The sequence below is a fragment of the Diabrotica virgifera genome, chromosome 3 (genome assembly GCF_917563875.1).
Source record: "Diabrotica virgifera virgifera chromosome 3, PGI_DIABVI_V3a".
NCBI lineage: Eukaryota > Metazoa > Arthropoda > Insecta > Coleoptera > Chrysomelidae > Diabrotica > Diabrotica virgifera.
Window position 1 is genome coordinate 45176661 of NC_065445.1, and position 25338 is coordinate 45201998.

Genomic DNA, 25338 nt, shown 5'->3' on the forward strand with positions numbered 1-25338 from the left:
TTTAAGACTCAATCTGGTTAACTCATTCTCTATTAGAATATGTGGAATAGAAGGGCAAACATTGATAGTAACAGTCTTTCGTTCGGAGTTACCAATTTTCGTGCTTTTAGATTTTCGATTTTAATTGTTATTTCTGCTGGATCGGACATAAATTTTTCCACCGAGGATTCGCTGGAGAGATATTCTATCAAATAACATATTCTGTTATTTGATAGTCTTGATGAAAATAAAATATTCCGTAGATGAACACCTTCACCAAGTGCTACTAAGTACTCTTCTATTTTAGTATCAGGCAGCGCATTAAATAAAATTGATTGGTGCTTTGATGGGAACTGAATTGAAACGTTGTTTTAAGCACAGCGGAATACGATGTTTTGTTTTGAGGTTGTTGATCTTCAGTCATGATTATTGACAAATTTGTTAAGTTGGATCTGGTATCATTTGTTAAACTCCTTAGTGATTATGAACCAGTTGTAGAACCAAAACTGGTTCTGATTACTGGCCTTTCGGCCGTCACTTAACCTTAAAAACGGTATGCTTTGTAATGTTTTGAATAAATAAAATAATAATAACTCACTGTTTTATTCTTTAAGGTAACTGCACTATATACTATTACTTTTTGCTTATTTTCAAGTTTATTTGGATATACATTACTAAGAAAAAGATGATTTTTTGGGACTGAAATGCAAACACTGTTTGTGTTACTATCTATAATTTATTTTAAAATAAATCCTTAAGTCGTTCCATTTCACCAGTTTCGGTAAGCTTTTTGTACATATTTTCTACATCAACATTTTCGAATTCCAATTTAGCATTGCACTCTTTGACTTTGGTATCAACGTCAAGTAATATCCCATCCAATCTTTGTCTAACTTCATCTAAAGGACAATCCAAAGCACATCCCTTTATAGAAACCTGGTTGAAGTTGGATCCATCTTTGCTCCACGCGTTTACAAAATAACTTCCTGAATTATTTCTTAGTTCTAAATATAAACTGCTCGCAAAATCTGGAGGATAGGGTGGATTAAATGCACCAAACACTCTTAATATACCGGCAACGTTGAGGTCATGTCCGCTGTACATTTTGAATTTTTGGGATACTGAACCGTTTATTTTATTGTCAAAGTAGTTAAGGATGGAATCTAACAAAGCTCCAGCGTCTGTAATAAAAAAAACAAAATTGTACTACTAGTCGAGGAAATAAAACTGAAAAAATGGCAAAACCTCGCAATTTTTTCGTCCAGCATCGATTTGTACAAAAATTTGGGATTAAGCTCATTTCACCCTCTAGTTCATTTTATATATTGAGTCGTTGTACGTTTTGAGTTGTTTAAGGGTGAAAACTACCCCTAACTGTAAAAAATTATAGAATAACATTTTAAACTTTAATATTGTTAACATTTAATTCTTATTAGTTACATAATGATTAGTTTATGCTTTAAGATCTAATATCATAATATTTCAACCCTTACAACCACCCTTGTTGGAGCTATATAAAAAATTGAGTTTTCATAAAAGAATAATTTCGGCTTGCATCGATTTACATAAAAATTTGAAGTTAGGATCATCTCACCCTGTACTTCATATTGTATATCATGCTCAAGAACGTAGATTATTTTTAGGGATATAAACTACCCCTTATTTTCAAAAATTATATACAATAGTCTAAACTTTAATATGGGTAAAATTTGGTTTTGCTTGGTTAAATAATGATTGTTTTATGCTAAAGAATATAATATCATATTTCAACCCTTAAAAGCCACCCTTAATAACATTGCAATTTTTATAAGTAGATAAAAAAGATCTATACAGAAAAAAAAGTATAATTAAAGAATTACAAAAACATCTATTTACAGAAAAATACGAATTTACAAATATGTACAAATACAAATACAAATAATTTTTTAGCCATATTCCAGTATACGAACTAGTTCTGTGGTATTATATACGACATTGAAAATGCTAATCAGATTAAGAGGATCGGTACGTATTTTCGGCTGCAACGCTATTCAAATGGGGATTTATTTTTTTCGAATCCTGAGAAAACTAATAAGTATTTTTGAAAAATTTAAACGCAGAATGAAAGATTACGTTATTAGCGAGGGCCGAAAGTCCCTGAGAAATTCTATAATGTTTATTTTAATAAGTTACAGGGGTGAAAAACTAAGAGAAAGTTTAGTGTGATTTTTAATTTCAAATATATCACTCAAAATAAACTTTTTATTTATTTTAAGGGACTTTCGGCCCTCGGTAATAATTTAGTCCTTCATTCTGCGTTTAAATTTTTCAAAAATATTTATTGGTTTTTTCAGGATTTGAAAAAAATGAACACAATCCCGTGGTAATATTTTCCAAATCTATCTTTGTCTTACAACGCACTCAGCCGAATATAATATTGTCAGCATATATTGTCAGTCAGACACTGACAGTGAGTGACAATTTTAAATATTTGACATTGCATCGGGAATATGTTGAGTTATTGATTAAATATTATTGATATATAGTGTATTTGATAAATAATTGATTTAAGACGTGAACTTAATAAAAAGTTATTTATTGTGTATTATTTGTGGAAGATCCAAGCAGAGAATACATCATGATAATATTCTGTGATCATGATCCAAGTATTTTTTTGTTAAAGATGTTCAAATTTGTAAGCGTTCCATAACAATATATATTATTAAAAAATCACTTTAAAACTTTTCCTCTTTTCCCGATTGAGTATTAGTCTTTGTTGTACAAATAAATTATTACATTCACTGAATACATAGTTAGTGAAAAACTTATCACATTTATTAACTGAATTAATAATTTGCAATTGTAAAAATAACAGTTATCCAAGAACATTCAAAACCCATCTCTTTAAATTAATGATGACATTTTCAAGTAGAATGACATTCTAGTAATGTTTACATATCCATACCAGTGTGAATTTTACTACACGTAATTTGCCGTGTAAAGACAGAAAAAGTAGGGATACACGTAAAATATTTGCGAATTATGTACCCATAGCCTTAAAATTATACTGAGAATTATCTACTGTAGGAAATTACCGATAGAATTTTTTTAAGTAGATTGTTTCTGTTTAATGGCAACCAGTTTCCTAGTTTTGACAACTGTCACATTTAAGAAAATATCCATAATATACGTATGAAAAAATAATCTTAAGAATATCACACGACAGTAAGAATAAATAAGAAAATAATGCTTCATTTTTACTCAAATTTGTTGTCATTGGGCAATAGCCACTCGAGCCCTGTGGGCTCTCGTGTCTATTACCAGACAACAAATTTTCGAAAATTTCTCGCATTATTTTCAATTTATTCTCACCCTCTTGTGATATTATACCCGAAAATTAAAGATTGTGTTGGAAAAACCCGCATTTTCCGGGGAAAATTTTCGTCGAAGTAAATCGGGAAAACCACGTCTCAATGCAGAATTTAATTACGGTGAATTTTTATTTGAGTGTTTTTGGCGTAAATTTAAAATCTTTGGAGTTATAGAGCAAAAATTGAAAAAATCACGATTGTCAGGCGTCATTCTGTTTATAAAAAAAGTAGCACACTATCTGCGGACTTTGCATACCTATATTATTAATATCTGCAATCATAAGATTCGATTCCAGCAATAAAATCGCTGGTAAATAACTTTTCCCAAAAATGGCCTATTCTTCGATAATCTGCCCATATGTTCAAGCCAGATAAGTTGTTTTGTCGATAATATTCCTCATCTACACTAAAATGAATACTGCCAGCTATCAGCTATCCTTTTCGACCGCTTTAGCTCTTCAGTCGACCCACCTGGAAGTCCCATAATTGGAAGAATCTACAGTAACTTAAGGCCAGTATAGTATGCTCGGAACGTTCTCCAGTTTTTATGCAAGCAAGAACAATAAAACACGTAAAATATTATTAGCAAGTACTTACACAGTCGTTGTTGCTTAGTGGTATAAACATAAGCGTTGAACATATGTCCAATCAGTTCTCTTAATGGTTCCGGATACACTTTTGATGCCCACACTGGGAGACGAAGACCAACAGTAGATTCACTTTTAAAACTATCAAATACTGGATATGCCTGTTCAACGTTGGTAACGTTGTTACCTGAATATTTTGATAAATAGGCATACACATCTGCGTACTGTTTATTAATAGCGGCATACCGATCAGATGCAAGAACTTTTGCGTATTCTCCCGTATAAGCTGCACATTTAGGAATTGATTCCCAAATATTAGCATCACCTGGATGAAGTGGAATAGGTTGCCAATCAGTCAACAACCTCCATCTTTGATCCAATTTGGAAGGATACAGTCCATAAATGTTTACTTGTCCTGACATATGTGTTCGATCGTATTCTGTGGTTTGGGCGTAAAAATCGTTTTTGTTATAATTTTGGGGCAGCCATTTTCCATACCTCATCCTTGTAAACATCGCTAGTCTATAGTGTTGTCTTTTTCCTTCCTGAAATAAAATGACGGAAATATATATTTATTCTTTTATTTAGAATTAAGGTGTACATAAAATACATAGTCAGGACGTTTGAGTTGGAATAAATTCATTTTGTCGAGAATGGGCGACTGGAGATAAATCCCGAACAGGTCGATTTTTATTGTTAAATTATAATTTTTTGGAATATATGTCATATTTTTGACGTCATCCATCTGGGTGTAATGACGTAATCGATGATTTTTTTTAAATGAGAGTAGGAGTCGTGTGACAGCTAACTGGAAAGGCTATTTAATTCTTTATTCAATAAAATAAACATTAACATAATTATTTATATATGGTGCCCAAAAAACGTTTTTTTGATTAAATTAATTGAGACACAAAGAAGAATGTATGTAATTTATATAATGCAAAATACATTTTTCTGCTGTTAGAAAAAAGAAAAAAACGTTAATTTGAAAAGTAAACATTGCTTTTCGCTTAAATTAAATGTTTAAACTTCTATTGAGACCGTATAAAACAATATTTATTTTTTATAAAATAAACATTTTTTCCTGTTCGCTGACAACAGTAAAATGTATTTCGTAATAAATGTAAATAAATTATATACATTCTTCTTTTTGTCTCAATTAACTTAATAAAAAAAATTTTGGGTACCGTGTATAAATAATTACGTTAATGTTTATATTACTGAATAGAGAATTGAATATCTTTTCGAATGAGCAATTACACGACCCTTATTCTCTTTTAAAAAAATCATCGATTACGTCATCACGCTCAGATGGATGAGGTCACTGGTATGATATATATCATCATCATCATCGTCATATAACTTCAAAGTCCACTGCTGAACATAGGCCTCCTCCTATCGTTTCCAACCCCGCCTTTCCTGCGCCGCTCGCATCCAGTTTTTATTTAGCTTTCTTAAGTCGTCAGTCCATCTTGTAGGCGGTCGAACGACGCTTCTCTTGTCTTCTCTTGGCCTCCATTCCAGTAACCTCTTTGTCCATCTGCCATTCTGGCTATGTGTCCTGCCCATCTCCACTTCAACCTGGCTATTCTTTAGATGACGTCAGTCGCCTTTGTTCTTCTCCTGATTTCTGCTGTATGATATATTGAAACGGTTCAAAAGAACGCAATTATTTTGCCTTATGCAGAAACCAAAAATTGTAAATTTATCGTAACATATTTTTGTCCCGTCCTGTAGACATAAAAATATCGCTTCATATGCTAAGTAAATTCTAGTAATTTATTTCTGTTCCTAAACAAACGTGATAATATTAACTTTATCCGTTTTGTTAAAAGAAAGACGTTATATTATTTTGTAGACATATCTACATTTGGTTTTCAGTGTTTATATTATCGCTCGAAAATTGAACTTAGGACAGTCAGTTTGCGATGTAAAAAGAGATACATTGTATATTATAATGGCCTTTGGCGCCGGGTTTTTGGAGTTTAGATACACAATACGTGCTCATATCATTATTAGAAAGCGCGTGTGTTAATTGAGGACTCAGCAATATCTTTCCTGAGAACTGAAGAACAAAGTGAGTTTTGCTGACTTTGCTAACTAATTTTGGATGGTTCCCTACTATGTAGGTTGGGCTTAGAATATGTTTTGTATTTTTTTTGTTGGTCGATATAAAAGTGTAGGAAGCTTAGTTATTTTTTTATTAGTCAATGATGAAAGAAGGAAGGATTAAACTTTTTTCTTATTGGTTGATTGGATGAGTAGGGCAGAATTAGAGAGGTGGAGTGGGTTTTTGGAACGAAGCGTTTTGTTTTAGGGAGAACCATTCAAGTTGTGGGATTAGGAATTCAAGTTTGGGCATCCAAGTAGAGAGGTTGGTTGAGCCTCGGCAGAAGCCGCTTGGCGGTTTTCTGAGAAAGTTAAGTTCGGATATTAAGTTCCGACATAGTTCTTAGTCAAGTTTTTAAAGTTCCTGAAAATATAGTGTTAGAAACGGTTCTCCTTTCATGACTTCCTAGTCACAAGCCAAATGCCGCTGTTAGGCAAAGAGCCAGTTTATTTTAGTGTATTCTGCACTACCTAAATTTTCTTTTTGTAAGCAGTTATGGATTAAGTACCAGAGTCATGGATAAAGTCATGCATTATGTGTCAATATTAATAATAAATACTTTAAGAAGTTAAACAGAAGTTATTTAAATATTTTAAAAAGTAAATATGAGCAGACCCATTTCTAATTTTATTTATTTTGGAACAATTATTTGGAAGTTTATTTTTTTTTTTTTTTTGCTGAAACTTTTCATAAAAATAAACATTTTTGTACTATTCTTTATCTAAATTTAGTGAAAAGTGCGTGCTATGGACAATCACAACGTGAAGAATAAGGACAGGACTATATGACAAGGTATTGTTTGTAAACCTTTTTATTGTTTTTGCAAACAGAATCTTTGTTATTGTCTACAAAAGATCCATCATTTAATTTTTTTTATTTTTAAATTTTAATAAAATTTATTTCATTTTGCAATAATGTTTTTTTATTGCTAATATTATCATCTGATTCCTTTCTCTTGTTCATAAGTGAGAAATCAACATGAGAACACTAAAGTAAGGTCATGATATATTTATATTTAAGTAAATGTATTTGTATCTTATCATGACTATATATTTTTATTACTTTGTTACTTTAATTATTATTTTTTTAATTTTAAGTATGTTTCGTCTTTTATTTTCTTTTAATTATGGCACCCCCCGAGCAATTGAGTTTCTATTATATTTAAAATCTATTAAGAATCCACACCCCTAGATCTCTGAAGACTTAGAGCTACCCTGGTACTCCGTAAGGTAACGTAGCACCAAGTATATTTTTATGATTTTTTAATTTGTCTAGTTACATATTATTTTTTGCCTTTGTTATCCACGCTGGGGCTGTTATACAAAAATGGCTTTCACAAGTGACGCTGGTGTTACAAAAAATGTCGCCCACTGACGAGGCTTTGGCATTTGACGTGTTAATGTTACAAAATAGCGCCCATTCGTGGGATTGCTACAATATATGCCAAAAAATTTAATTTAAAAATAAAAATCGACCCGTTTCGGGATTTATTTCCAGAGTTGCCCATTCTCGAGAAAATGAATTCATTCCAACTAAAACGTCCTCACTGTATAAAGGGTGTTCCTTCAAAGTATGGGCTAAGTGCACCATTTAGAGCAAAAAACTCTGATAAAATGTTTTTGTAAAGTCAAAAACCTCAAACAGGTTGCGACAAACGAAGACAGAATTTTCCTCAGATTATTTTTTAATGATTTTAACTTTAAATCGCATAGTAAGATTTTTGATCACGTGTTTAATTCTCTCCAACCAGATTATTATTTCATCGGTAATTTTCTACTGTAGAAAATTACAGTGAGAATTTTTTTAAGTAGATTGATTTTGTTTAATTGCAACCAGGTTTACTAGTTTTGATAAATGTTACATTTAAGAAAATATCCATAATATACTTTTAGTTCTGCATTTAATATCAAATTGTCACGAGGAGAACACAAATAGGCAAATTTAAGCGCTCGATTTACTTCGGTAAGATTATTTCATGAATAAAACTGTATTTATAAATAAATTACCTAATATTTTATTAATACCTTCATCTAAATATTTGCTAAACTGTGCTTTTCACTTTAACAAGTTGAAAAGTGTATGTCACATGTATGGGAGAATGTCATTGGCTGTTTTTATATAAATACTTGAATTTTATATGTAAGTATTAAAAAATAATCTTACGAATATCACACGAGAGTAAGAATAAATAAGAAAATCATTTCTTCATTTTTTCTCAAATTTGTTGTCATTGGGCAATACCCACTCGAGCCCTGCGGGCTCTCGTGTCTATTGCCATACAACAAATGTGAGAAAAAATGAAGCTTTATTGTCAATTTATTCTCACTCTTTTGTGATACTATACCCGATAATTTTAAGGCGATCTAACCCAATTCACCTAGTCAGAAAATGCTTTCTAAGGGAGCTAAAACTCTTTGAAGAAGGCGTCTTGTAAGTGTTTTCTAAATACCTACCTCCAGAACGCTTCTATTTAGAAAAGCAAAAATTGGTACACATATTTATCTTCCAGAGATATATTGATTTCACTCATTGCGAATTTCTAGTACTGGCCATATGTGTCCGTTTTGGGTAGGGCAACGGTTATTTTATCGGATCACTTTTTTGTCTTTAACTTTTAAGCATTTTTGACTGTGGATTATTAAATTTTGAGGTATTCTAGTACAGTATAGAATCAAATTCCTCCACATTGGTGCCTTAATTAATATAATAAAGTAAAGTTAATTCATAAATTAGTAATTAAAGTATTCCTTACATTTGTTAAGTCTCCTAAGTTAAGGCCGTTCCAATATTTTGATAAATCAGCATATTTATCGTTTTTGTAGAATACTGTAGGAGTCCTATGTCCATGTCTAAATATCTAAAACGAAGAAATAATTATTACATTATTACATAATTTTATTATCAGGCAACAGAAATTAGAATCATTAGCCATAGTCGTGGCTGCTATTCTATTAGGTTCTACATGGGTAGTACAACGAGAGTTCATCTAAAATTCATCAAAGAAGGAAATTGATCTAAATTTTTTTCGTATATAAATAAGTATTTTTATTTAGATATTAGCAACTGAAGTGAGAAATATATGATCTTTAAAATTTGCATGTGTAACTTAAAATCTTTATGGGACGAATTGAAGAAAAATAAGCAGAATAAGACTTTAATACGAGATCTGTAAGTGGTAAAAGCTATAGTTTTAAAAGGGTGGAACTCGACGCCAGAACAGCAAAACGGAATAAAAAATTAGATAGTTTAAGAGCTCTAATGAACTCAAAATATGTTTCTTGGAAAAGCAAACTCAGAATATATAAAACAATAATTGGACCCACAGTAACATGTACCTAAATGGCATGGACATTAAATAAGAAGGAAGAGCATACTCTTAGAAGATGGGAAAGGAAACTATTGACACGCGTATTTGGAGGACGGAAGTCAGAAGACGGGTGGGAGAGAAGAACCAACAACGCATTAATGGCTTTGTACAAAGAACCAGGAGATTAGACAGATCAACGCGGCTGGAGAATAGGATCTGGAAAACTGAGAATCAACTTGAGCTGTAACATATACAAAGAACCTACCACCACCAGGCTCGTCAAGTCGCAAATGATCAGATGGTTGGGATATGTAGAAAGAATGGCATCGAGAATAATACTTAAACTAGTTATGACCACAAAACTAATCGGTGCCAAAAGAAGAGGTAGATCCAGAGCGAGGGGGATTAATAAAGTGGAGGAAGTACTCAAACACTTGACGGCGAAGGACTAGAAAATAAGAACACAAAAAGCAGACGTGGATGGAGAAATAATGTTCATCAGGTACTTCAGAGCAGCTACGAATTTTGTATACAGTATGGTACAAATGTCTGGAATAAATTCATTATTTCGTAAACCGGCGAGTTTAAGGAAAAATCCCGAAACAGGTCGATTTTTATTTTTAAATTACGATATTTTGGCATATATTTCATACGAGTGACGTCATCCATATAGACGTGGTGACGTAATCGATAATTTTTTTTAATTAGACTAGGGGTCGTGTGATAGCTCATTTGAAAGGGTGTTCAATTCTGTATTCATCATCATTAATGGTGCTACAGCCCTCTGAAAGAGCCTCGACCTTTCCAAGTCTATTACGCCAGTCAGTCCTATCCATTCCAACCGTTGCCAGCTTGCTGCGCCTATTTTTCTTCCATCCTCATCTACACCATCCTTCCATCTAAGTTTTGGCCTACCCCTATTTCTACTTCCCACAGGTTGTGACATAAGGATTCTTCTAGGAAGGTTGTTATGCTGTGATCTTGCTAGATGTCCTGCCCACCTTAGTCTTCCTATTCTTATAAGAGATACTACGTCTTTACCACCAAATATATGTTTATATCTGTGGTATACCTCGTAGTTGTACCTCCTCTTCCAAATACCCTTTTCACAAATGCCACCGACTATTCCTCTCAGGATCATCCTTCGTTTAAAAATAAGCAGAAGGTTTTCATCTGCCTTGGAGATGGTCCATGTCTCCAATCCATATGTCAACACTGGTTGTATAACGGTTTTGTATATGGTTATTTTTGTTTTTTTACTTAAGTTTCTGCTTCTTATATGTCTACTCAGTCCAAAATAGCATTTGTTCGGTAGGATTATCCTTCGCTTGATTTCTTCCGTCTTGACGTTCTCCTTGGTGATCAGGGAGCCCAAGTATGTGAATTTGTCCACCACTTCAAAGGTAGAGTTATCAACAGTGAATTGGTGACCGATGTTTCTGGCTCTATTGTTGGGTGTTCATGCCATCATCTTGGTTTTCTTCTCGTTTACTTTCAGGCCCATATTTTTTGAGGCATTTGAGAGGGTGGTATACATTTCTTATAGTTTGCGTGTTGTGCGGGCAACTAGGTCCACGTCATCTGCATATGCCAAAATTTGGGATGATTTATTAAAAGTATTTCTTCTGTTGTCTATTCGGACATCTCTGACCGCCTTTTCCAGAGCTATGTTCAAGAGGAGACACGCCAGCGCATCTCCCTGTCGCAGCCCAACATTCGTTTCAAACGGCTGTGATTGTATGCCCTGTATTTCGACTTTGCAAACGACTTTACCCATTGTAGCCTTAAACAATCTTATCAGTTTATCAGGGATGTGGAATTAATCCATGGCTTCATACAATTTATTTCTTCGGACACTATCATAGGCCGATTTAAAATCTACGAAAAGATGGTATGTGTCGATATTGAATTCATTGGTTTTTTCATTTGCCTTAGCACAAAGATTTGGTCTGTTGTTGATCGATCAGGCCTAAAACCACTTTGATATTCTCCAAGAAGCTCCTCTGAATGTGCACTTAGGCGACCATATAAGATACTCGAAAATATTTTGTAAGCTGTATTAAGGAGGGTTATTCCCCTATATAATAGTTTCTACATTCCAATTGATCACCCTTTTTGTGTAGCGGGCAAACGATTCCAATACACCACTCTTCCGGGATTTGTTCGTCATTCCAGGCTTTCAGTATTATTTTATATATTTGATTAGTCAGAGTTGCACCTCTATATTTAATAATTCTGTATTTAGTAATATAAATATTACCATAATCGTTTAGAGGCAGTGTCCAAAAAAAAATTAAATTAAATTAATTGACAAAGAAGAAGAATGTATGTAATTTATTTAATTCAAAATAACTTTTGATTTTGTCAGAAAACAGAAAAAATATTTATTTGATAAATAAGCATCGTTTTTCGTTTAAATTCATTGTTCAAACTAGCAACCGCCAACCACCTGCCCCTTGGAAGTTTGAACATTTAAATTAAGCGGAAAGCAATGCTTATTTGTCAAATAATCATTTTTTTTTTCTTTTCTGACAGCAGTAAATATATTTTGAGTTAAATAAATTACAAATATTCTTCTTTTTTTATCAACTAATTTAATTTAAAAATTTCTTTAGGCAGTATATTTGATTAATCTTTCAAATGATCTATCACACGACCCCTCGTCTTATTTAAAAAAAATCATCGATTACGTAATCACGTCCCTATGGGTGACGTCACTCTTATGAAATTTACTCCAAAATATTGTAATTTAAAAATAAAAGGATTTTTCCTTAAAGTCGCCGGTTTACGAAATATCGAATTTATTCCACACATTTGCAGCATACTATATACTTAAGTTCGAGCTTTTGTAATTGTAGTAATAATTGAAATAATTGTGGCGTACAAGATGTAGTAAGATGGGGTAGGCAAAGACGAAGAACATGGTCCAGTCCTGTAAAAATAATGGAGGAGCACAGACTAAAAAGAATTGCGCTAGAAGGAAAACCAGCTGGCAAGCGTCCACCCGGGGAGACCAACAAAAACATGGAGAGATAGCTGGCAGTCTACCTCTTAAAAAATATTTCAACGTCGGAATTAACAGATCGATAGATCTACAACAAATAAAAGAAGTAGAAGAAAAAGAAATACTTGTAATTAGTTAATCTTTTGTTTGTTTTTTTTTTATAAAAATGTCCTACGCTCTGTTGTCGGTACAAATAAATAGAAAATGGCATGACAAGAAATACTAAATTATATCTAATGAAAAAAAGAAATGACTATGTATAAATGAAGAAAAAACAAAAAATACTGGGAAAAGTAGTAATTTCAAAGTTGTCTTGTAGGTTAGTTAAGGCTTTATCAGTAATATATATATATATATATATATATATATATATATATATATATATATATATATATATATATATATATATATATATATATATATCAAACAGATGAAATAGAGAATGTGGAAAAATCCCCTTACGAACAATTCACACATCCACCATTTCGGGTTGGATTTTTTGAAATTACTACTTTTCCCAGTATTTTTTGTTTTTTCTTCATTTATACATAGTCATTTCTTTTTTTCATTAGATATAATTTAGTATTTCTTGTCATGCCATTTTCTATTTATTTGTACCGACAACAGAGCGTAGGACATTTTTATAAAAAAAAAATCTTTGATTCTATTCAAAAAATTTTTCCCAACCCGAAATGGTGGATGTGTGAATTGTTCGTAAGGGGATTTTTCCACATTCTCTATTTCATCTGTTTGATTTCGTACGAGTGGTCGTCAAACCATTAACCTTGGATCTTTTGATCACTGAGTGTGTTTCAAGGATCTACATCTCATATTTTTATATATATATATATATATATATATATATATATATATATATATATATGTAAATTTAGATCAGGAATAAAAAGAAGACTTGGGATAATATACGAAAAATTCAGAATTTTATGAATTTTGTTTATCAGAAGTGACGAGATGTTACAACGAATGAAGCAAAAGAGTTTGTATAATATTCTCTATAAAGTACTTAATAAAAACTAATAAAATTCTGTACTACAGTTGGATATTATATGTATAAGAAAGTACATAATTGTTACAAAATGGTATAAAGGTAAATTAGGTAATTAATGTCAGTTTAGGGTTGATTACAATGAAAATCACGATAAACTATCGAATGGTATATTGTCATCTTTTCTATACAAAGTCTGAATGCTAACAGAAATTGAGAATAGGGTCTTTGTGTCTTCCTTATATCTGCAAAACATTAAAACATCGACGACGGTCAGAGCAGACCACACACACGGTATATTACGTAGGTCACTTCACAAAGTACAGGGTCCTTGAAAAGCCATATAGCCCAGTCGGGATAGCATTTGACCTTGCATTACGAGCTGCCCAAATTTTATTTTTCTAATCTTTAGTGGGGGGTAAATAGTAGTATAAATTTAAAATCTCGACTGAATTTGACCGTTGCGTTAGCCGCCATCTTGATTTTAAACGAAAACCGTTTTTGCAATATCTCCACCATTTTCAACTTTTCGACAAAATGTGTAGACACTTTAATTGTTGAAAATGCGATTTTCTATAATCCTGTTTATTATAATTTTTCTCGTGCGGGCGATATTTTCTGAGTTATGGGGGTAATTAATAATTATTAATAGTGACAGTTAGAGCATAATTATTGATTTATTGAATTATCTCGTTTTTTATTAGTTTTAAAACAAATCTAAACTTATACAAAAATGAAGGCAATTAAATTTTGTACAATTTTCATATCTCTAATTTTTTTGATAAAATCAATATAAAAGGTAGTAGGTATGCGGTAAAGGTGCGCGCGTAAGACCTGATTGACTTTATAGGAATTGTTTTTGTTCAATATCTCCGCCATTTTTAACTTTTCGACAGGAAGTGTAGGAACTGAAATTGTTGCAATTACGATTTACTACAATTTTTCGAGAGAACCAGTGGCGGGTCTACGAGGGGGTGGGAAAATTCCCCCCAACAGGGTCCAAAATTAAAAAAAAAATGTTGAAATATTAAAATACGTTAGCTGGCATGAATATTAATTATCGATTCAACCAAATATAGCCAAATTCAACCAATAAAACCTGCTAGTTAATAAAATTAAGTGAACTTAATGCATGTAAGTTATTATTTATGTCTTTTATGTACTTAGTTTGGTTGGTGTTTCATTGAAAGTTTCAAAAATTGTTTAAAATATAATTCTCTTTATTTTTCTTTAAGTCCAATTATGTCGTAAAGTTAATAATAAATGAGACAATTCAATAATTATGCTTCCGCTCCGTTTCCAATATTTCCCCCCTTAACTCGGAGAATATTGATCGCATAAAAAAAACTGTGGAAAAGAAATTGTAGGAAATTGCGTTTTCAACAATTTTAGTTCGTACGGTTTTTGTTGAAAAGTTGAAAATGGCGGAGATATTAAGCAACAACGGTTCTCCTTTTAAATCATTATGGCGGCTAGTACAACCGCAGAATTCAATCGAGATTTTAAATTTACACTACTATTAATCTCCCCTAAAGGATAGAATTATAAAATTTGAGGCAGCTCGGAAACAAGATTCAATTCAGTAATTATGCTGCCCCACCACTTTTTATTATTTTCCCACGTAACTCGGAAAATATCAACCGCATGAAAAAAATTTTTAAAAAGAAATTGTAGAAAATCATATTTGGAACAATTTCCGTTATAAATGGCGTCGATATTAAACAAAAACAATTGCTACAAAATCAATCGGGTTTTTCGCTCGCGCCATTACCGCATACGTACTACCTTAAATAATTTTAATTTTGGCAGAAAAATGAAAGAGATCAAAATTGTGTAGAATTTAATTCTCTCTAATTTTGTATAGGACCATTTTTGTCGTAAAACTAATAATAAACGAGATAATTCAATAATTATGCTCTAACTGTCATTATTTTCCACCATAATTCGGAAAATATCGACGGCACGAAAAATTGTAAAAATAGAAATGATAGAAAATCACATTTACTTTTTGTCTAAATGTTGAAAATGGCGGAGATATTGAGCAAAAACTGGTCTCGTTTAAAATTAAGATGGCGGCTAACGCAACAGCGTAATTCAGTCGAGATTTTAAATTTACACTACTATTGACACCTCCCAAAGACTAGAAACATTAAATTTTAGGGCAGCTCCTAATGTCAGGTTAGGCCTGTTATTCTTCTAACCCGACTGGACTAATATGTTTGGTCTCGACGACCGAAATATTAAAGTAGCCCTCCGGGGGCGCAGCGTAAGGAGTTAGTTTGTTACAACGGTTAAAAAAATTTTTACTGTTGTATAAATTTACAAAATGGTCATGGCTATAATTTTCCAAAGCATTTCTTAATATTTTATACCTAATAATATAGAAAAACTCGAAATTCTATTTCTTGCTTATTTTTAGACTATAGAATATCTACACAAACCTGGACTACAGCTACCAATTGATTGGATGCAGTTAGATTTGATGCACTTCCTTCTAACACAGTTTGGTCTGATGCAGCAATTGCTGCCCAAAACAAAAGGACCAGGAATTGGATTTGAAGAAACATGATGACACACGAGATGCGTATTGGATATATTTTATTTGTATTTATACTAATAAAAAATTAATATTTATACTTGACCTTTAGATGTCTCATTGTTTTTAAAAAATAATCAATATCGAACACTCTCACTTTTATTTACCTTCGGTGATCAAATTATTTTCGAAAAAAAAAATCAGGGGCGTTTTTAACATTTTGTAACAACGGTAAACGTAAGCTTAGAAGTTTCTAAAGAATCTTATGATTAGAAATATATGTTATCTCATCATTATTTTATAAGGCGATGTAACCATTTTTACTGCTATGCTTTATATAGACTGCCCATCATCATCACGATCATCGTCATCATCATCATCATCAACATCATCTATGATCTCTGATAGCCCATCGAGAGTCATGGTTGCCCCTTGGGGTTTCTAGGCTCTAAAATTTTACATGGTATGGAGACAAGCCACAAACATAACTTCTCGAAATGTCCAACGTTATAATATATCTGAACTAGTCACTTCCTAGATTGTCTTCTTTGAGGAGATCATTTCAGTGTCATCAATATTTTGCTTCCTTGACTATAGTTGACCACGTTTTCCTTTCCTCCTGTAATTCTTTTCTAAGTACTGTTTTTGTATTTCCCTTATAATCCATCCTTTCTACGTGTCCCAATCAACTCAGTCGTTTACTTCGTGTTTCTATTGTGATAGTCGGTCTATTAAATATACTATTTATTTCGTAATTTATGCGCCACTCCTCATTCTACTATATAGGTCCATATATTTTCCTTAAAATTTTCCTTTCCTATCTAAGAAGTTGTTCCTCTTGTTCATCAGTGAAGTTTCATGTTCCTGGTGTACTTTCCTAACGGCCTTATTGGTATTGTGTATAGTTTTATTTTTGAGTTAATATATAGCATTCATATTTTTATCGCCAACTGTCACTAAAGTCATTCATTATTGTACTCATTTGCCCTCATTTGCGGCAGTAAAGTAACACTTTATTGTACTGAAAGAAGAATTTTACTTTACCTGCCGCGGTTAATCAAATTAACCGAGATTGAATATAAGTGGTCAATGGCAGTAATCGAATGGCGAGTATTTGAGTGAACTTACAATTTATTTATTTTAATTATTAAAAATATTGTAGGCAATTTGCGATATTATCAATTAAATTTATGTCAAAAAGTGAAATCCTGTAGTATTTTGTAATTATATTCATATAAAATAAATTAAAACTTTACCGATTTAGTAATTATTCAATATTGATAACTATCGATTAAAAATCGAAAGCGGCCATCTTGCAATTTAGCTGTCATCACTGTCATCCGATTTGTCAAATATACCAGCAAACGAGAAGTAAACTCAACCTTCCCAGGGACATATATGAGATTCTTAGAGACAATACAAATATCCACAACATCATATAGTTTTTAACGGAAATAGGAATAAAAGACATTTAATTGTATCACAAATTTTCAGGTATACTTTTTGTTAGTACATATGTATTTACTTAATATTACAATCTCTTTTTATTTTTAATACCTATGTATTTTCCATTGTTGTCGTTCATAACCCCAGTGGTTCGCACATTCGCACGACATTAAAATTTAAAAAATATATCTTGGCGATAAAATTTTGTATGCACCACGTCAGTAAAGACTCTTTATCGAACTCGTCTGTTACTCGCCCCGCTCGCTACGCTCGCTCTTCTCGTAATATCAGACTCGTTCGATAAAGAGTCACTTTACTGACTTGGTACATAAGTAACTATTGTCATAATATTCTGTAGACTGTGGAATCATTTGTTTCGACGTGAAATTATAACTGTTCCCTCTTGTTTTTATTTCTTTCTGTAACTATTGATTCTACATATATCTGAAATGGTCTTCTGTTTCAAATTTTTGCGCGCTCAAAGATACATATGAGTGCTTTTCATTTGTATTTTTTCCCAAGTTGTTTTCACGTACTTTGTTTTTGCCACATTAACTTCTAGTCCAATAATAGGTGCCGCTTCTTCACTATATGTATAACTCTTTTCTAGGTCTTTTATAGTGCAGTCATTGAAGCTTTTTAGCTTAGAAATTTTTTACTATAAACCGATTTATAAGAATTTTTGGAATTAGGCTTATCCTACCCTTAACTTCAAAAGTGATATTGACCCGAACTCCGTTTTCACCCAGGGGGTGGTTGCCACCCCTTTTCGATAATGGAAAATATTTTTTTCAAAATAACCTCAGATATCGATAGAAGACCTAATTCTAAGCAAAAAATGTTGCATAAAGTTTTTTCAAAAATGCAATACTTTTCAAGTTATTGGCAATTGAAAATTCGGAATTTTCTCAAGATTTTCAACAGTTTTTTGCAAATATCTCCAAAACTATGCATTTTAACGATAATATTACACTGAACAACATTGTAGCAGGTAAAAAAATAAACAAAGTGGTTTTTTAAAGAGTGTTCTAAGTGCAATATTAAGCGAGATATTCAAGATCAAAGCCGTTTTTATTTTGTGTGAAATTTTATCGATGTATTCAATGCCATCTCGCAGAGAGCGAATCAATTTTATGCATGGTAATGAGAAATAATTTTATAGTGGTTAAAATAAGCTTTAAAATGAGTACTGTTAAAAGTCTTTTGTGCGTAAAATGAGTGAACTGTAATGAAAAAAAAAAAAAAAAAAATAGGAACATCTAATGTTTCTTTTAATCAATGGATTTCTAAGTGCCATTTCCACCAAAATTAAAATTAATCGTATTCCGTCTAGAATCAACTTTAATATAAAGAGTTTGATGGATTTTAGCAATTTTGCTGCTTTAAAACACATATTTTATGAAAAAATCACGATTTTATGACAAAAAATTTTTCGAATTAAAAAAAAAACAATTTTTTTCATACTATCTCAAAAATAATGAAAGATTCGAAAAAAAAGTATAGAAGTAAAAAAATAGGTATTTTTTGACAAAAACTTTGATTCGTCTGTTTTTCTATCACACAAAAAATAACGTAGATATGATTGATTAAAGAGCGCGCGGTAGCGCAACCACAGTCTCTTTCGAGCCCTTTGACCCTTTACCGTTTCAAAATAACAGGTTTTTCACTACATATTATAATGAAAAAAGTTGTAGGAATGATTTTTGTGGAAATGGCTCGCTTAATATTGCACTTAGAATACTCTTTGAAACACCAATTTTTCATTTTTCTACTGGCTACAATTTTGTTCATTATAATATTACCTATCGTTAAAATGCATATTTTTGGAGATATTTGCAAAAAACTGTTGAAAATCGTGAGAAACTTCCGAATTTTCAATTGCTAATAACTTGAAAAGTATTGGGTTTTTGAAAAAACTTTATACAACATTTATTGCTTCAAATTAGGTCTTATATCGATATATGAGGTTATTTTGAAAAAACAAAATTCCAGCGAAAAGGGGTGACAACCACCCCCAGGGTGAAAACGGAGTTCGGTTCAATATCACTTTTAAAGTTAAGGGTAAGATAAGCCTAATTCCAAAATCTCATGTAATCAGTTCATCAGTTCATAGTAAAAAATTTCGTAGGTAAAAACCTATTTTACGCTTCCATGACTGCAATATTATCCCTGGTTGCACCAACAGATCTTAAGCTTAAGACGTGCCTTAAGCTCAGCTTACGAAATATACGCATTCCACCATTGAGTCTTAGACAAATTTTCAGCTTGTACAATGGATTTCCAAGTGAATTGCATCTTAAACTTCGTCTCAATTAAGACGTGCAGGAATCTAAAATCATGATGCAACTTAAAACTGCCCTAAAGTGAAACTTAAAGTTGCACTATCTATAAGCTGAACTAGGCTCAGCTGGAGCTTAAGATTTGTTGTTGCAAGCAGGCATTAGTGTCCAGCTAATTAAGTCTATATCATCTGCGAATGCTATGACTGAATTCTACTGATAACTACAGGGTTTACCCTTTTTAAAGTAAAGGAAAAATAAATAAACTTTTACTTTAACAACTGCTTATATTATAGTCTATTTAAATCATATTTAACAATTTGTTTTAAAATTTGTTTTTAATACGTTCTATTTCACCAGTTTCAATAAGCTTCTTGTACATATTTTTAGCAGCAACAGTTTCGAATTTCGTTGCGGAACTGCACTCTTCGGTTCTAGTATCAACATCAAGGATTATCTCATTCAATCTTTGTCTAACTTCCTCTAAAGGACAATCCAAAGCACATCCCCTAATAGAAACCTTTTTGAAGTTGGATCCATCTTTGCTCCATACATTTACGAAATAGTATCCTGAAATATTTCTTAGTTCAATATAAACACTGCTAGCATATTCTGGAGGAGAAGGTGGATTAAAAGCATTAAGCGAGCTCAACACAGCTGCAACATTTGTGTCGTGGCCGCTGTACATTTTGAACTGTTGGGTTACTGAACCATTTATTTTGTTGTCAAAATAGCTTAGAATGGAATTTAGAAGAGTTCCTGCATCTGCAATAAAAGAATGAAATTTTATTTTATTTATAAAAATTTTGTTCAAATATAGATAAGATGCGAATTGTTCCAGCTTGTATTTTAGTTATTGCATTATTACATTATTTGACACAACAGATGTATCAGCTAATACGAGAGATATGGATAGAAGAAAAAATTCCCCAACAATGGAAGAAAAGTATAATCTGCCCTATTCATAAAAAAGGAGCCAAACTGTTGTGTCAGAATTATAGAGGCATCTCTTTACTTTGTTCGGGATACAAAATATTCACAAACATCCTTAATCGAAGACTTCAACCTCTCACAGAAAAAATCATCGGGGAATATCAAGCAGGGTTTAGGCAAAATAGATCTACCATTGACCAACTATTTACAGTTAAACAAATACTAGCCAAAGCATGGGAATATGACATGGACGTTTACAATCTCTTTGTAGATTTTAAACAAGCCTATGATTCAATAGATAGAAGAATTCTACCTAATATATTGGAAGAATTTGGCATACCATCAAAATTAATACGACTAGTGCAAATGACAATGACAGAAACAGATGCACAAGTATGTATTCAAGGACAGATCACTGATGCGTTTACGATAACGCAAGGACTGAAACAAGGCGACGGACTGGCTCCAACGCTTTTTAATCTTGTTCTTGAATATGTAATTAGACGGTTGACGGTAAGCGGAAATAACATACTTACAAACAAATCTACCCAATTAGCAGCATACGCGGATGATATAAACATAATGAGCAGAACAATAAATGCAGCGGAAGAAACCTACGTTGAGTTGAAACAGAGTGCAGAAGCAGTAGGGCTAGCAATAAACACAAATAAAACAAAACTACTCATACAAACCAGATCAAATAGACCGGCGCAACAACACTTTATTGACGATATAGAACATGTGAATAGATTCACGTACCTAGAAATGGATCTGGTTGCAAGCAATGAAGAAGAACCGGAAATAAATAGAAGGCTTGTGCTGGCAAATAAAGCCTATTTTGCGATGGGCCACATATTCAAATCGCGAGACGTACACCGGAAAACAAAACTCCGGGTATATAAAACAATAATCAGGCCCATAGTAAGTTATGGCTGCGAAACATGGGTGGTGACACAAAAATCTGCCAATGCATTAGATGTGTTTGAAAGAAAAGTATTACGTAGGATACTGGGCCCAATAAGTGAAAATAACAACTGGAGAATTAGGTATAATAGAGAAATATACGAGCAATATAGCGAACCAACTCTAGCACAACACACTAAACTGCAGATATTAAGGTGGGCAGGGCACGTGGTCCGCATGCATGAGAGTAGAATCCCCAGAAAATTGCTGAATGCAAGAATGCAGGGAAGAAGACCTGTTGGAAGACCTAAAAAGAGATGGGAAGACGAAGTCGATGAGGATGCCAGGAACTTCCTGGGAACGTGTTCATGGAAAAGAACAGCGGTAAATCGAAATGATTGGAGAAGCTTATTGAAGGAGGCCAAGGTTCGATTTGGGCTGTAGTGCCATTGGATGGATGGATGGATTATTACATTATTTAGTTATTGATTATGATATATTTTGTGTACTTTTATAGATTCTCTCTATCAGATAAAAATGTTGTACTAACTGGTTTACTTTCATAGCACTACAAAAAAGAAAAATAGTGCAAAGAATTCGCAAGTCGAAATTCAAATGCTAAAATGTTTTCAATTTTAAACTATTCAAATTAAATATCAATTAAAAAAGAAAAATAATGCATAAATATATTCCATACTGAATAATAATAGAATAGTTATATCGCAACATTTGAAATAGTATAACTGTCATTTACAAAAAGGTTCATGGACTATATTAACTCATTCACTGCCGATCACGCGCCAGCGCGTGATATGGTTACTTCAGTCAGGTGCAGTTCACGCGCCAGCGAGTGATATGGTTACTTCAGTCAGGTGCCGTTCAACAGAATGGCTCCTGGCCAAGTTCCATCCTTTTCGAGAGGCAGCGAATGGGTTAAGAATAATTTGAGTATGCGTCAATACATTTATTTAAAATTCTACTTACATAATCGCTGTAATTTGGTTGTGAAAGCCAACGAGTGGAAATAGTATCCCGTCAGTTGTGTTAATGGTTCTGGATATACCTTTGAAGCCCACCATGGAAGGCGAAGACCAGCAGTAGATTCACTTTTAAAACAATCAAAAACAGTGGTTGCTTCTGATAAGGTTGTAATATTTTCACCTGAATACTGTGATAAATATGCATACACACCTGCATACTCTTTATCTATAGCTGTGTACACATCAGACGCAAGCACTTTGGCGTATTCTGTTATATAAGCAGCACAGCTGGGGAATGTTTCCCAGATATTAGAATCGGCTGGATGTAGTGGAATGGGCTGCCAATCAATTTGCCGTCTCCATAATTGATCGCCTTTGGCTGGATAAAGGGCGTATAGATTTGCTTGCCCTGACATATGTGTTCGATCAACATTTGTAGTCTGGGCGTAAAAATCAGCTTTGTCATATTTCTGTGGCAGCCATTTGCCATATCGTTTCCTAGTAAATTGTCCTAGCTCATAATGCATTTGTTTCCCTATCTAAAATAAAATAAAATAAAATCAAATAATATAAAATTAGTGAAAAATTAGACAATTCAATTATTTTAAGATAAAATAATTGAGACAGGTGAGCCTGTCACCTCTTGTAACATAATGACCTAATTGTTACCTATTGACCCACTTACCACGTGTGGGAGTCATATGTTGCCATAGGGCCGTAGCCATAAGAATTATATCCATCCTTTAGATTTTGACATGCTTGCATCTACATGAGACTTTTAGTCTGTTTTTGAAAGGCTTTAACCTTTGTATTTTTTGGTTGGCTCATCATGTTCTTGTACCACTGATGATGCTCTTATTATAGAGCGAAAACGTTTTGTTTTTATGTTTGTATCCCTATAGGGGCTTTATAAACTAATATAGGTACCTACCTTTCACCAAGAAAAAATTTTTTTATTAAATTTTACTTATCCTTGTTTGTTGCTTTCTTGAAGTGGTTTTTTGCTAATCGTTCACAAACTAGACGATCCAGAAAATACCGATTTTGAGTCAATTTAAAATGGATTATTTTATAACAATATTACTTACATTTGTTAGCTGTCCTAAGTCAAGGCCACTCCAATATTTTGACGAATCAGAAAACTGGTCATTTTTGTAAAATTCCGTAGGAGTTCTGTGTCCATGTCTAAACAACTAAAAGGAAAACTGTGGTTAACTAACTATAACGATTTTATTTCATTACAATTTTAGGTTTTTTACCCTCTTAAGGCTAATTTATGTTAGGACTTCCCGATGTCGCCTCGTTCCGATGTATGATAAACTAGCCAAAGCTTTTCATATTAGACGATTTTTCAACGTGCCTCGTAAGACAGCCGTATCGCCCACGTCCCCACCCTAACATAAATCAACGTTTATTTAAAATGCTGTTAATTTTACAACTCTTGAGTTAAGTATCTAATTTTCGCAGCAGTGGATGAAATCCAAACAATATCTTCATATTATTGTCACAATGGTTAACGCAGCACAAAAGTGACTGCAAAAGAGAAAAAAAAATTCCTGTGCATTAGCACACCATTCTAATATAACAGGCCATTTGGAGAGTACAGGGGAAAACAAGAAATATCACTTTTTCATGAATTTTGGCTTTTCTCGCTCGCCATAAGGTAGCAAAAACTGAGAACTATCAACTAGCCTATAGATTCAGGACAATAACCAGAAAGGTCAGTCTATATAAATTTTCTAAAAATTTGCATCTAGGCGAAGAACAAGGATTGCCCACAAGCTACCGAACAAAAACAAGGAATGTTAGCAGTTATTTTGTGCATTATTAAACTAATAAGCTATTATTGATTAATATTGTATTAAAATTATATAATAAGAATTGCTGGAGTTCTGCTAGGCATCTCTTAAGTAGTTTTTAGATATAACAGGAATTAAACCTTTATTGGTGCTTATATCAATATGTATAAAATGCGACATTCCTTGTTTTTTCTCTACTCTTCATTTGATTTATCAGATGTTAACATCTTGTAGATAGAACATAATTAAAAAAAAAAAGATTATTTCTCGAAATGTACCACATCAAAAAAAAATCTAATCAATTATAAGACACATTACTAAAAGACAACTAAAAACATCTGATTTGATAATAAAACTGGCTAAGTCTAAGAGCACATGTGGAAAAGTAAAGGACCGAAATAAACTTAGTATCGCCATGGAACTCGTGTTAAAAAAATGTCATGTATGTTACCGCTGGCATAATTAGTTTCACAAAAATTAATATAACATTTCGTGAGTGTAAATATTATGTATGTATGTTATGCTTTTGTCTAATTATTGTAGATTAATTTTGTAGCAAATTCCTGAAAAAGTACCGCTGTTTCTATAATATTTGAACGCCAATATAATTTCAAATAAAATTTTTAATATTTAAAACTAATATATAATTTCCATTCTTGGATTAAATTATGTATTAAGACATTCAAAGATTATTGCGACAGAAGATATTAAGATACAAAAATAAAACTAAATTATGTTACAAAAGAACGAAACTGCTCTACGACAGATAAGTGGAATAATAATTTTTTATTCAATGACGGAAAATAAGACTCAGAAATTTTCTGACATAATTAAATATAAAAATTCTTTTTTTTTTCAAAGGTTGTATAGAATTGTTTATTGATAACAAAGCTTGGAATTGTTGCAATTCTTTCAAGCAATATGTTTTAAAGACATGTTATTGTTATACAAACCTGAACGACAGCCACCAATTGATCGGAGGCAGCTTGATCCAATTCAGACAGACCTGATGCAGCAAACGCTGCCGAAAATAGAAGAGCTAAGAGCTGAACCTGACGGAACATGATGGTGTAATGTGATTACTGAATCTAGTCTATTTGTATTTATATCAATACATAA

General features: G+C 32.5%; 1 protein-coding gene across 3 annotated transcripts; it reads right to left on the reverse strand.

The window, feature by feature from the left end:
- Positions 1-695: 695 nt before the first annotated feature.
- Positions 696-25338, reverse strand: LOC114342928 (venom acid phosphatase Acph-1-like). Of its 3 annotated transcripts, XM_050645089.1 has the most exons (5): positions 25173-25338; positions 23509-23613; positions 22425-22959; positions 20125-20369; positions 696-915 (listed from the first exon to the last, which is right to left on the reverse strand). In XM_050645089.1, the coding sequence occupies exons 1-5, from the start codon at positions 25281-25283 to the stop codon at positions 721-723; spliced, it is 1191 nt and encodes a 396-aa protein (XP_050501046.1). In that variant the 5' UTR covers positions 25284-25338; the 3' UTR covers positions 696-720. The 3 variants fall into 3 exon arrangements, with proteins under 3 accessions (XP_050501046.1, XP_028149536.1, XP_028149489.1); XM_028293735.2 differs by lacking the exons at positions 20125-20369; positions 22425-22959; positions 23509-23613; positions 25173-25338 and adding exons at positions 3927-4461; positions 8779-8883; positions 15785-15946 and having other exon boundaries at positions 696-1160; XM_028293688.2 differs by lacking the exon at positions 696-915 and having other exon boundaries at positions 19872-20369.